The 12,964-nt window shown below is 64.8% G+C and overlaps 1 protein-coding gene across 1 annotated transcript in view; it reads right to left on the reverse strand.

The window, feature by feature from the left end:
- Positions 1-3,215: 3,215 nt before the first annotated feature.
- NKD2 (NKD inhibitor of Wnt signaling pathway 2) overlaps positions 3,216-12,964 on the reverse strand; it is a 28,178-nt gene continuing 18,429 nt past the window's right edge. The window contains exons 3-9 of the mRNA XM_087868012.1: positions 8,181-8,241; positions 6,982-7,109; positions 6,490-6,585; positions 5,885-6,032; positions 5,596-5,680; positions 4,839-4,966; positions 3,216-4,587 (exon numbers count right to left, since the gene is read on the reverse strand). Of these exons, the coding sequence (XP_087724138.1) occupies positions 4,022-4,587; positions 4,839-4,966; positions 5,596-5,680; positions 5,885-6,032; positions 6,490-6,585; positions 6,982-7,109; positions 8,181-8,241 (1,212 nt within the window). The 3' untranslated portion in view covers positions 3,216-4,021. The remainder of the gene's footprint in view (positions 4,588-4,838; positions 4,967-5,595; positions 5,681-5,884; positions 6,033-6,489; positions 6,586-6,981; positions 7,110-8,180; positions 8,242-12,964) is intronic.

Genomic DNA, 12,964 nt, shown 5'->3' on the forward strand with positions numbered 1-12,964 from the left:
CATGGGGACCCCAGGCGGACAGGCTCCCCCTCCTTGCAGGGCTGGCCAGCACCGCCCTCCTGGAGCCGTCACCCATGCCTGGAGCCTCCAGGGCCCCTTCCTCCCTGGGCCCAGACCCTGCGTGCGGTCCTTGCTGCACCCATCCCTTGGATCCTGCACGCAGGCCCTGGGGGCCGGCCCTGCTGGTGCCTCTCCCGGGGCAGCTAGGTGCCAGGCAGGCCCCGCCAGCTTCCTCCCAGGGCCCTTGCTTTCACCAGGACCTCACTGGGCGCTCAGGACAAGACCGTTTCTCTGGCTTTTCTTTCTGTTTCTTTTCTGCCGTGGCCTCCGATGCCCTGAGGGAGAGGCAGGGGTGAAGATGAGGGGCATGAGAACCAAGAGGTCCCAGACGGTTCCTCGCAACATCTGCCCCCATCATCGCTGACTCTGGGCGGGGTCGTGTGGCTGTGGCGTCTGCTTCAGGCCCGTCGATCCCCGTGTCATGTGAGGGATGCCTTGCAGACCATCGCCTCCCCAGCTGTCCTTCCTTGCGTTCACAGCATCTGGGGAAACATCTCGCGGAGCCTCCTGCTTTTCTCTCTTGGTTTCGGGCATGGGAAGCAGGCTCGCCTCCAGCTCAGATGCAGCAAAGTGGGTGTGGCTCCAGCAGCCGGCACCTTGCCCGCCCCCCTTCCCCCCCCCCCCGCCGCAGGTGGTTTGCCCGCACGAGTGGCCCAGGCAGGCGCGGTGGGCAGTGTGGGTCTCCGTGTGGGCCCCTGTGGGCGCGTGCATGCCCCTGGGTGCACCCCCAGGAGGGGAGCTGCTAGGTTCACGCACCCGCCCGCCGGCACCGCACAGCATCCCTCACATGGTATGTTCAGCTGGAGTGGATCAGGGTTTTGGTCAGGTGTCCATTTCCTCGTGGGGACCCACTTGACCCATCACCATTTGGGGAAAGATGTGGCCCGTGCTCCATAGGGCAGCCCTTGTCACAAATCTAGTGGCTGTATTTGTAGGTGCTGTGCCTGGGTCTCCTGCCCCGCTCCGGGGCTCGCTTTGCCTGGCCTCGGCGCCCCGACTTCATTCCTGTGGCCACGGTGTGTCCTGACAGTCGCTGCCCTCACTTCGCTGGGCACGTTCTCACCCCTTGGCGTTTCCACGCATTTTAGCATCGGAAATCTGGCTGAGATCTCAACTGGGACCAGACTGCGGCTTCGAGCTGCCTGCGTTGCCCGACCCGTGCCCTCGGCACGCCCCTCCGTGTAGATCTTTCCGAGCTACTCCCCAGGACGTTCGTAGTGCCCGAGTCGAGAGCTTGTCCATCTAGGCGTTTGGCATCTTTGTGCTGTTGTAAGTGGTCTCTGCATTCGTCAGGGTTCTCCAGAGAAACCAGGAGAGAACAGAACTCGGGTCCCGTGATGACTGAGGCTGGGAGGCCCCATGGGGCTGAATGAGTCCGAGGCCTGAATCCTGAGATCCCGGAGCTCCGGGATGCCCGGGAGCAGGAGATGGACACCCCAGCTCAAGGAGAGAGGGACAATTGCCCCTTCCTCTGCCTTTTTTCCATTCCAGGCCGGATGGATCAGAGGATGCCCGTGCACGTGGGGAGGTGCTGAGTCAGAAATACCTGCAGAGACACCAGCTCAGACTCTGGTGTTCCCAGGCCGGAGGTGTGGAGACGGTCTCGGTGTCCAGTGGGTCTCTCACTCACCGTATGCTGAGTCTCTTTGGTGGCCCTGAGCCGTGGGTGTGGGCCAGTGGCATCAAAGTGCCCAGGAGTTTGTTGGGCACACCCCATCGCAGCCCTCCCAGAGTCAGCAGCAGACTTGCTGAGACCCCGGGACTCGGGGTGAGAAGGTGTGCTGGGGGAGACAGGCTTGTCCGTGTTTGCTCCTCCCTGGGGCAGCGGCCGCCCTCTCCAGGTCCTACTCTCAGCCCCAGCAGGGCACCGCCAGTATCTGACAAAGCCGTGGGAAGCCCAGTGTCCTCCTCCCAGCTGCCTCTCCATCCTTCCAGGCTGACTGGGCAACTCTCCTGCCTCTAGTCATCAGGGCTCGTCCCTCTGCCTTCCCCGGGTGCCTACACCTGCCCCTGCCCCTCCTGTGCTCCGAGACCCCTTTTTCCTAAACCACGGCTCTTCCCCTAGAATCTCTGGCTGAAGCCCCATCCAGCACCCCACACCCTTCCCAGGGTTCCCGGCAAGCTTCCACCTGCCCCTGCCACAGCCCCAACATGGAACCCTCAGCTGTCCCCGGCACTGCCCACCTTCCCGGCTCTGGAACAGGAGCTCCAGCGCTCCTGATCCCACCGGGCCAGGGCTGGCGAGGCACCCGGCTCCCGCCCGCGTAGCCAAGCAGCACCGCAGCCTCCTGCTTTCCCTGGATCTCCAGGCCCACCGTCCCTCCTAGCCCCCGTGAGGCCAGAGGGGTCTCTGTTTGGAGCGAGGCTTCTCGGAAGCACGACTCTGGTCTGAGACTCCTGGTTCACTCCTTCCTTTACCCCCCAGTGCCCACTGAGCTGCTGTGTGTGCTGATGGGCCTGGTACCAAGGACGTGGCTTGTGGCCTCAGAGCTCATGCGTTCGCGCCCAGGAGCAGACGGGAACAAGGTTCCAGGCAGCAGGCATGGGTGAGGCTAGCATGCTGGTGGGGACACACAGGTCTCCCCAAGTGCAGAGAAACATGTAGGTTTGGGACAGAAATGAGGGAACAAAGCAGAGAATGGTCTCCCAGGGGCAGAGGGTGGCATGGGTCTCCCGGGGGGTGAGGGGTGGCAGGGGGTCTCCCGGGGATGAGGGGTGGCATGGAGGCCCTTGGGGGGGGTACCAGGTACTCAGAAATCCCAACGGACGTTTGAGGGTGCCCGGCACCGGATGTCAGGAGAAGCAGAGGGTGGCAGGTGCTGTTTGAGCCTCTGCAGACGGAGGCTCGTTGACAGAGCCTCTGTCTCCCCATCAGCCTTGGTCTGCACGGCCCCAGATGTGGTGCCCAGGGTCCCGTTATCATGACCCAGTTTGGGGCTTAGGTTTTGGGGTTTCTTGTTTGCTTATGCAGGAAAATGGGGGGAAAGTGTATCCATAAGCACGGAGTGTGCACACACGTGTGCGTAAGCAGAGATGCACACGCTCTCTCCCGTGCCCCCGGCGGGGTGGCCCGCTCTGCACACCTGTGCCCCCGCGCTGCTGGTGCAGGTGGACCGAACGTGTCTGCAAAGCTTGTCTCACAACAGGGTATGACGTGGTACAAAATGCACGTGTTTTTATTAAGCCTGGGGTGGGGGGGGCGAGCTCCCGCTGTTGCAAAACCGCTGGCAGATTCTCAACTCGCTGGCAAGTCTCCCTGCTCCGGGACAAGTAGCTTCCTGCCTCAGTGGGACCGCCGCCCGCACCCCCGGGCGTCCTGCTGGTCTGCAGCCCTTCTCCTGGCGTCCGCAGGGAATCCCGCTTTCCCGAAGGGGAGCGTCACCGAGGCTGTGCCCAAGTGTTTGGATGTACGTGTCTGTGTCCACCGAGCATGAGAAGCCTGCCTGCCGTCCACATCTGTGTCCACTGAAGACGCCAGGGGCACGCACGTCCAGACGTTGCCTCCCACAGGCCCTCGGCCCTGCCCCACTGGCTCCTGCCACATTTCCTGACAGTGCCCCGTCCCGCGTGGCCGCCCTCCTTCCAGCCGTCAGTGCGTGGGGGCCACGCGGACGACAGCTGCCCTGAGCCCTCCCCTTATGACTTCATAATGAATAAATTACAGGAAGGGCCGCCTAACAAGGAGCCCTTGCCACCCCGTGTGCCGCAAACGCGGGGCGTCTCGTTTGGAATCCAACAAAAGCAGATACCCGCGTATTTTTCCACACTTACGTAAGGTTTTAAGGGTTACACAAATGAGCTTCATAACTGAGCTGCCAGTGGCACCCCAGGTGTTCATCTGGTCCCCGCGGCCGTGGGGAGCACAGAGGAGGGGAGCACAGCGGAAGGAGGCCCTCCCCAGCAGCGGCCGTCGCCCACCTCTGTGGAGCCCCCACCCGCGGCCGGGTGCGTGCGGCACGCTCTAGGACGGGTGGTGGTGGTGGTAGTGGTGGTGGTGGTGGTGTTCGTGGTGGTGGTGGTGTTCGTGGCGCTGGACCACGGGCACCACGTAGCCCTCCCCCACCAGCACGGGCGGCAGGTCCCGCACCACCTCGTGCTCCAGCACCGCGGGCTGGCTGAGCACCGCCTTGAGTGGCGAGTGGCCTTCCCTGCTCTTCTGCCGGGACCGCTTGTGGCCAGAGGGCTGCGGCGGGGGCTGCGGGAGGTGGTGGCCGTCCTGGGGGGCCTGGGGCGGGGCAGCCGGCAGGTAGTAGCCGAAGGCTCTCCCGGGCTTGCATCCGCTGGGCGCCCCAGGTGGCCGCCCTGAGCCCTTGGGGGACTTGAGAAGCGGCTTCTCCTGCCCTTTTAACCGGGGCTGCACGTCCAGGGTCCTGACGGTGGGCTCTGTGGCCGGCAGCGGGTGGTCGGCCAGCACCTGGGACCTGCGGTGGTGTGCCGTGTGTGTGTCCGACTCCTGGGAACGGGACCTGCTTTCGGGGTGCATGGCCTTGCCTGGGTGCTCCTGCTTGGCCTGCACTGGTGGGGCCCCTGTGGACACGGGGCACCCAGTGAGACCCGCGGTGGGGCCCCTGCAGAGACGGGGAGCCCAGGGAGACCCGCAATGGGGCCCAGGTCACCTTGGAGCAAGTACAACCCACACACCTGAACAGGGTGCCCACCTTTGGATGCAGTACTGTCGTGTGGTTCATTACAGGGACCCCAGGACGCTCAGGCGGGGCTCCTGTTCCCAAGGTATCTGTAGCAGGGCCTCACACCCAGGGTCGGTCTCCAGCACCTACCGGGTCCAAACTTAGATGTGTAGTTCTCGATGCCAGCCAGGTCCAGGTAGTGATTTCTCCGCTCGGTGTTCTCATCCACGCGGTATGGGCCCCGCGCGCAGCAGGCGTGGGGGTCGGCGCCGGGCCTCCTGCACGCACCACGGGGATGAGAGCTCTCAGCCTGCACTGAGCAGACGCTCGGAGAGGAAGGGGCGCCTGCAGGGGGTGGTCTCGGGGTCCTGGGCAGCGGGCCCTGACCAGCACCCACTGCCTCAAAGGGGAACAGGAGAAGGGCCATGGAGGATGGCAAGGCCCCCAGCCAGCCCTGGGGCCCCCAACAAGATCCCAGCACCACCATCGGGGATGCCCTGCAGAACGCACGAGAGCTGGAGCCTTAGAGCCGCGGCAGAGAGCGGGTCACCGTGCTGGGCCCTCCAGACTGCCTAGTCACTGACACCCACAGGGCTCCAGAGCACGGCAGTAGAGGGTCTCGAGGCTAACCCGCCACTGCCCCTCAAACCTCACCCACCTCTCAGACACCGAGAGCACTCAGCTCCAGCCGGAGCGCCAGCCGCCAGGCAGGCCCCAAGATGGTGCCCTACCCTGACAGCGGGCAGTGCCTGGGCCCCTCGGCCAGCATCCCGCCTGCCGTGCCCAGGTGCCCGGTGTGGTGGCTCCGTTCCGAGGGGACAGCCCTGAGGCCTGCAGGTGTCAAGCAGTGGGCAGACTGCTCCCACTGAGGACAAGCCAGGGACGGAGCCGGACCCCAGCCCCTCACCTGGTGTGTGCAGATGGCCTCTTGTCGGCCCCCCTGGGGTCCTCGGTGAGCTCGGCTTCCATCCCGCAGCGAGCGGGCTCCCGGGCTGGAAGAGAGGCAGGCATTCCCCTGCTCGTCCACTCACACTCTCCCTTCCCAAACAGACACTGTGCCTGCGGAAGGGACGGGGCGCTGACCAGTAGGCAGAGGCTCGGGGAGTGAGCGGTGAGCGCTGTGGGGCAGGGTGTGCGGGAGGGGCTGCTGTCTAAAGCAGGGTCTGTGGGGGTGTCTGAGCAGGGGAGCCCCTCACCCTGGCCCGTCGGGGGGCTCTCCTTCCTCCTGCGGGGGGACTCAGGGCTAACTGTCAGCTTCACACGGAGGGTCTTGCTGCCGCCAGAGGAGAGGCTGACGGAGGCATCGACGGCCTCGTAGATTGTGTGTATCAGGCTGGACATGTCCTGAGGACGGCCATGGCGTCACCGAGAGGCGGCCTGGGCAGGGGGCCCTCCGTTGCCTCCAGGCGGCCTCCCACACATGCCTGTCTTGGCCGTCTTTTTGTCCCCCGAATCTAGCCCTGTGCATGCCCCGGGCAGCCTGGGGGCAGCCCTGCTGTTACTGGGATCACATCTCACGGATGCTTAAATTTGAACCCACTCTGTGTTCAGAGGACTTAGCAGTTGGACGCCACATTCTGCACACAGGCCAGAGAGTGCAGGCGTGTGTCCGGCCCCACCGCCCCGCCTGGGAGTCGAACCCAGCACAGAGGCCTGGAGAGGTCTGTCGGATCCAGCAGACAGCGGCTCTGGGGTCCCTGGGCCGCTCCCCCAACCCCTCCCCACCTGCCTCCTGGGGCCTCTCCTCCCCTCCCGAGCTGGGGGTGGCATCTGTCTGTCTGTGGGCGGCCGGGCACATCACCTCCCTGGTGGCCTTGCCGCTGTGGTCGAAGCCGTAGAGCGTGAACGTCCACTCCTGACGGTTGTTCTCCTCCACGGAGACGTCACACTGCAGCGCCTGTGGGGGCACGTGGGACACAGGCGGGCAGGGTCACCCTGGGGCCCCGGGGCCTTCGGGGCCTTCCTGCCATCCTCGGAAGACCAGCGCCTCCCACGGCCCCAGGCCGGTTTCTGTATCCTTCCGGCAGCTGGCAGGCCGCCCCCGGGAAATGCCTCAAATAATCTGGTGTCAGAGCGGCTTTGACTGAATTCACAGCAAACCCCCCCCCCCCCCCCGCCTCGCTGGAGCCTGCTGACCTCCACTGGGAGCAGGCTCCCGCTTTTAAAAGCAGCTCCAGCCTCCCCCACCCCCGACCTCGGCCGCACCTGCCAGACTGCAGAGTCTGCAGATGCCCATTCAGGGCCCACGGCACCTGCCCCGGCCTCCCCAGGGGCGGCAGGAGCAAAGACCTACATCGATGTTGAGGTGCTTCCTGCCCGGCCCTCGTGGGCCCTCCCGGCTTGCTGCTCTCTCTCCATCGGCCACGCTGAAGATCTGTCCTGTGCCCTCACGGCCCACGGCTTTCTCAGCGGGGAGAACCACTGGAGGGAGGAGAGGGTTGGGAAGGTCCTTTCCGGGCCCGTCGGGGACGCAGGAGGTGCGGCCAGGGAGCCACGGAGCCCTCACCAGCCTCTGACCCCCGCCACCAGGGCCTGACCCGAGAGCCCATCCTTCAGAGCAAGGAGGCGTGTGGGCCCTGTGCAGGGGCAGGGCGGCCCTCCCCTGGGCTAGCAGGGGCAGGCATGTGGCCCCCACTTGTGCAGGCGCACGGGGTGAGGAGGTGCCCGGGCCGGCCGTGGGACGTCCTTGCCCGGGGGCCTCTGGGAGGGCCACTGCCTCGTCCTGCTCCCCACCCCATCCACACAGTCCAGTTTTCCCTGGACGCCAGGACCCGGGGACACGTGTGTGTGCTGCGTGCCCGCTGGGCAGCGCCTCGTCCGGTGGGGACAGACGGACAACCAGCGTTCATCTGTTCTCTGGGGTTGGAGCTCAGGCCCGTCCCAGCTTAGCAGCTGCTGACCAGTGCTCATACTGGTGGGAGTGGGGAACCCGTTTAGGGCCTGAGTCCCCAGCGGGGAGGGTCTCGGAGCCCTTGAAGGGGGCCTTCTGCTCAGCCTCCTTGCACCCCACACAGCTCCCCACCCAGGTGAGGCACGTCTGATCACCTGTCACGCTCCACACAGACACACAGGCATGGCAGGGGCTCCAGTCCGTCAACAGTTCACACTGCCCGTTTCGGGCACCCAGACCTGACCCGTGGATTCGCGAAATGGCTTTCACGCGGAGCCCGGCCGTCCCACCTGCATGCACAGGCTCATGGGAAGTCCAAAGAGGCCCCTGTGACTCCGACAGTTGCTTCTCAGATCCCCGGATCCAAAATCCCAATCCCCTAATTCATGTAAGGAGTCCCAGAGAAATGTCTTTCCAAGTATATTTCAAGACCCAATGGCCTTTAAGACTGGAGAACGTGGCTCGCCTGCATTGGTCTGGGCTTGGTGGGACACTCTGGGGAGCGGGGTCCCCGTCGCCAGGGCTCCGCTTCTTCTGACGGCAGCTTTCGGGCGTGTGCTCTGGGCACGGCTAATTTATGAGCTTTGGGGAGAAGGACTCACCCTCGAGGGGACACTGGTCCTCCCAGAAAGGCCCCTCCTTCAGGTCCCTGCTGGGCGGCTCCTGCAGGGAGAACAGGGCAGTGAGGCCAGGAGGCTCAACAGTGGAGACCCAGGCGCAAGCCCCGGGCACCGGCCCTAGACTCCAGCCTCCTGGGCTGTCAGGTGCTCTCAGCCCAGAAACACCAAGCCCTCCATGCCTCACTGAGCCTCAGAGTTTAGAAAGCACCCCCCCCCCACGGTGTTGTCCAGCCCCATCGGCACCGTGTCCAGAGGCCGTGGCTGCCCGTGACCACAGCAGCAGCAGCAAAGTGAGCCCTGTGTGCCCTGGGTGAGCGGCTCGGCCTCTGCAGAGGAGACGGGCAAAGGCAGGCACCAGGCTGCCCACGGAGGGCTCCCCAGCCGCTCCTGCCGCTTCCTGCAAGAACAGGGACGAGGGCATGGGGGCGCCCGCCAGGCAGAAGCCCCTGGGCCTCCTCAGCCCATCTCAAGACCAGCACATCTGCAGGACAGCTTAGGGACGGAAGCTGCAGCCTGGAAGTTCACAGTCTCGGAAACAATTCGGAGAAGTAGACAACACGGAGAAAGCAACAGCAACAGTATGATCAGGGAAGCCTCCCTGAATCAAAGGGTCCCTGGACGGCCTGGAAACCGGCCATCCCAGAAGCAGAGCCCTTCCCGGGGCGGCTCTCCGGGAGCCGGGCATCCGGGGCTGCCCGCACGTCTCTGGCTCTGAGCCCAGTGGAGGGCGGGAAGGGGAGGCTATGTGTGCGTGTGGACCCGGGACCCCTCGCTCTGTGGCTGGAGTCCTCCTGGGCCACCTGGGGGCCCTCCTGTCTCGGGGCTGCAGACCCCGGCCTGGCGTCCAAGTTGGCATGGGGCCCAGGGGCTCATCCCCAGAGGGAACCCAACACCCCAAATGCCTGTCTCATCAGGCAGCAGGCGGGGGAGGAATGGGGGCCCCTGTGCCACAGCAGTGCTTGGTTAGGGTCCTGGCAAGGGATGGTGGAAGTTTCCGGATGGACCCGCTGCCACCCCCAGGCTACTGGCAGGGGGAGGGGACTGGACCCCGCTCCCGTCTGCAAGTGGGCCTGAAGTCCACGCCACCGTGGGCGTCCCTGGGGGCCACTTACCCCTGCAGCTCTCCTCCTGCTTCCCAGACAGACTGGGAACCAGAAGCATTCTCCCAGGGAGGTCAAGTCTACAAGCTGCTGTCCAGGGCACGTCGGTGGCCACGGGCAGCTCTTGCCCAGCGGCAGGAGGACGAGGCCACAATCCGCCGTGGAACAGCCTTGTCCCCGGCCCCTTGCAGTTCACCCAAACCATCCGGAACCCCAGGGGCGGCCTGACGGCACCCTTGCACTGGCCCAGCCCTCAGGGGCCTTCTGGAGGTGCAAGGCTCCGCAGGAAACAGGGCGCCTGCCGCGTGCTCTCAGGTCGCCCGGCGAGGGGCCGGGTGCCGCCGGCCAGACTCTTCCAGCAACCCCTCGCCCATGCTCTCGAGGGTGGCCTGTGTGCACCAGCAGGAGGAGAAGGGACATGGGCCTTCTTCACAGCCAGAATACACACCGTGTTTACAAAAGCATGGCATCCTAGCGTGCTCCTTCTGAGAGCAAGGCCCAACAACCCGCAAAACAAAAATCATGAAAAAAACTGGAACGTTCACCCCAATGTACAAACTGGTAATTTTGCAGGAGGCATTGAGCAGAAACATGAAAGGCCCTGAAATCCTTGGGCACAGGGAAACCGCCCGTACAGGCACCCGCAGCTCTGGGTGCACGCTGCCCCCAGGCTTGGTGAGGACCAGCCCGGACGGCCCCTCCGCGTGGAGAAGGGTGTCTCCCGGGAGGGGCCACCCAGAGGGACAGAGCGCTCCTGGCTCTCGGAAGGTCTGCTGGCTCACGGGTCGGGTCTGCAACAGGCGGGGCCCAGCAGCCGAGGAGACGCCCGCCGGGAGGGAGGCTGCCCCGGGCTCTGACGGGACAGGGCCGCTGCAGGGACAGGGCCGCGGGCACCACTGGGAGCCATTGCAAGGCATGTGCTTCCAGCGTGGGTCCCTGGGCCCAGGAAGGGCTCTGGGGCGGGAGGGAGGGGGGAGACCCCTGCCCGGCTGCCTCCAGAGCCCCCGCGGATGCCCCCTCCTGGCATCGCCTTCTTTCCCAGTCCCCACACGACCAGCCTGCAGGACCAGGCCGCTCTGTTGCCCCTTCTTAGGGTGCCAGGGAGGAAGTGCGCTCGCACTCCGTGTAACAGCAGACGGATGCCCTGCCGTGCGCTGCTCACGGCTTTTGCTGCTGGCACTACGGAGCTGCACGGGGCACGCAGGGTCCTCGTGCCACCGCAGACGGCCCTGGGAGTACGCAACCCGCTCTCACCTGTGGGACAGGGCTGAGCTCTCTCCCCAGTGGACATTAAGATAGAGGCCAGGCACTTCCAAAAACCTGATCTTGGGTTAAACTTTTTCTGCAGAACAGAGCAAGCCATGAGGCTGAGGTCCGCGCCTCCGTGGGGAGCCAGGTGGCGCCCGGAGTCCCGGGACGTGGCCCACGCACGGCTGGCCTCCTCTGGGGAAGGACCGGGCACTGGAGGGTTATGTCCCGAGAGCATGAACAACAGAAATCGTGTTACAAAGGGTGGTCGGCTGAGGCCCAGGCCGGGGGAGCCCCTGGGGTCACCCCATCAGACGTCCTCTGTGGGACCCAGTTGTGTGCACAGGAGCCCCCCCAGTGAAAGGTCCCCAGGGCTCTGGCCACCCTGCTCCACGCATCCCCCAGCGTCCCTACCAGGCTAAGGGTCAGAGTGCTCACATCTGGCAGGATTCTAGATGTTTCTGCTCCCCCCGCTACAATCCCAGAGTAAAAAGAACAGTGGGACCTACTTCCCGTGGACGTAAGGATGAGGACCAGGTGTGCACAGCCACTCTGCAGGAAGGAGCTCCAGTCACCCAGGACACGGCCGGAGCCCAGTCACGCTTCCCGGGTGGGTGGCGGGGCACGAGACCCAGAGGCCGGAGCACAGCCCCCTGGCGGGTCTCCTGCGGGAACGTGGTCGTATGATGGACGCGGTCATCGCCGGGGGGCGGCACCAGCACGGGCGTGTGGCGTCAGCGGCCATCTGGCGCAGCTACCCTTCCCTGACAGACGGAGCTCCATCCGCCCCGACACTAGAGCACATGGCAGCTGCCCGGAAGCACAGAGGGTCAAACAGGGAAAGAGGGCTCATTTGTGCAGAAAAGTAACGATTCTGGTCCCTGTGACTGGAGACTCCAGACAAATTCATCCTGGTCACAAAGGTCACACAAAAACCCCTTCCGTCCCTGCTGCTTTGGGTAAACCGAGGGCCGAGAGCTTTCACTGGGACGGACCAAACCTACCACCACCCTTGGCTGGCCGCCGCCCACCCTGCCCGGGGGCCCAAGGGCCGGCCTCCCGGAGCAGCACCGTCCCCAGCCCCCACGGATGCCCCCTCCCCTGCTGGCAGCTGCAGCCCCCCCGCAGGCCCCTCGCTCCCCCCAGAGGAGCCCCAGCCTCCTGCAGATAAGCATGCGGACCGTCACCCGCCCCTCACTCCTCTGGCCCGCCCGGCCTCCCTGCACGAGGTCTCTGCACTGTCCTCCTTGCTCCCCACACTGGCAGTGGCTCTGTCCCTGCCGCAGGGGCCTCCTGCTGACCCCCGGGGCCGCTCTCTCCCAGACTCCGCTCCCGCCTCCGGCTGCCAACCACACATCCTCCAGCATCAGCCGGGCACTGTTGGCCGTGGGGACGGGAGCAGAGCCCACTCTGACGCTTCACTTGCGCATCTCGTTCTTTACAAGTCACAGTTCAGTGGCTGTGGCCTCGGCCACCAGTCCCCACAGTGCCATCCCCGTCCCTCTCACCCTGCAGGACTCTCAGAGGAGGCCACCTGGGCCCTCGGCAGCTGCCCCCAGAAGCCACCGTCCACATCTCCTACTGAGACTCTGCCCTGAGCTCAGTACAAACCTGAGGTCCTCGTCCCCCCTACAAGCAGCCCCTGGCCTGCATGGGTCCTGGAGGAGCCCGGATTGCCCCGGTGAGGCTGTCAGACGCCCCCACAGCTGCCCATGGGTGCACAGGTGCTGGGAGTTTGGAAGAAAAATCTCAGCTCCTGGCCTGCCCTGAAAAGCCAGAAGGTCCAGCGCATGTTCCTGTGGACCCCCACACCACGGCCGGCCCCTTGGAGACTCCCACGCCAGCAGAACCGTGGCGATGCTAGCCGTGCAGCCCGCATCCCGGTGGAGGGCAGGGGACCGGCTCCTATTTAAGGCCACGTGGGTGTGGGGGTGTTGGGGTTACTGGAAGGAGAAGCATTTTGTAATGCAAACAATCCCCCCAGAAGGAGTCTGCTTTTCAAATGTCAATGTTCTATGCTCCAGGCCTGGTGCACCTGTGATTTTAGCAAACACACTCCCGGGCTTTGAGAGTCGTCTGTTTTCCTTGGAAACCCATTTCCCCGACTCCTGGGAAGACCCCAAGGAAACCTGTGTGGTCGAGTCGCATGTGCCTTCCTTCCAAACCTGTTGAAGCGTCTGGTTCAAAGCCTGCTCCCCACAGAGTCACACTGCGCGCTGGAACGGCCGTCGTAAGCGCAAGGCCCCATGAGAACATCCTGAGCACAACGGGGAGACAGCTCCGGCCTCAAAGCCAGGCTACCTCGAAAATGGGGGGACAGATCTGCCAGAAGGGGCAGATGCCTGCTGCTTCCAGCGACCCCAAGAGGACTCCCCAGGCTTTTGCTGGAGGATTCGGTTTCCCCCGGGGGCAAATGTT

The sequence above is a fragment of the Ursus americanus genome, chromosome 15 (genome assembly GCF_024610735.1).
Source record: "Ursus americanus isolate L20-20 chromosome 15, mUrsAme1.1.p, whole genome shotgun sequence".
Classification (NCBI taxonomy): Eukaryota; Metazoa; Chordata; class Mammalia; order Carnivora; family Ursidae; genus Ursus; species Ursus americanus.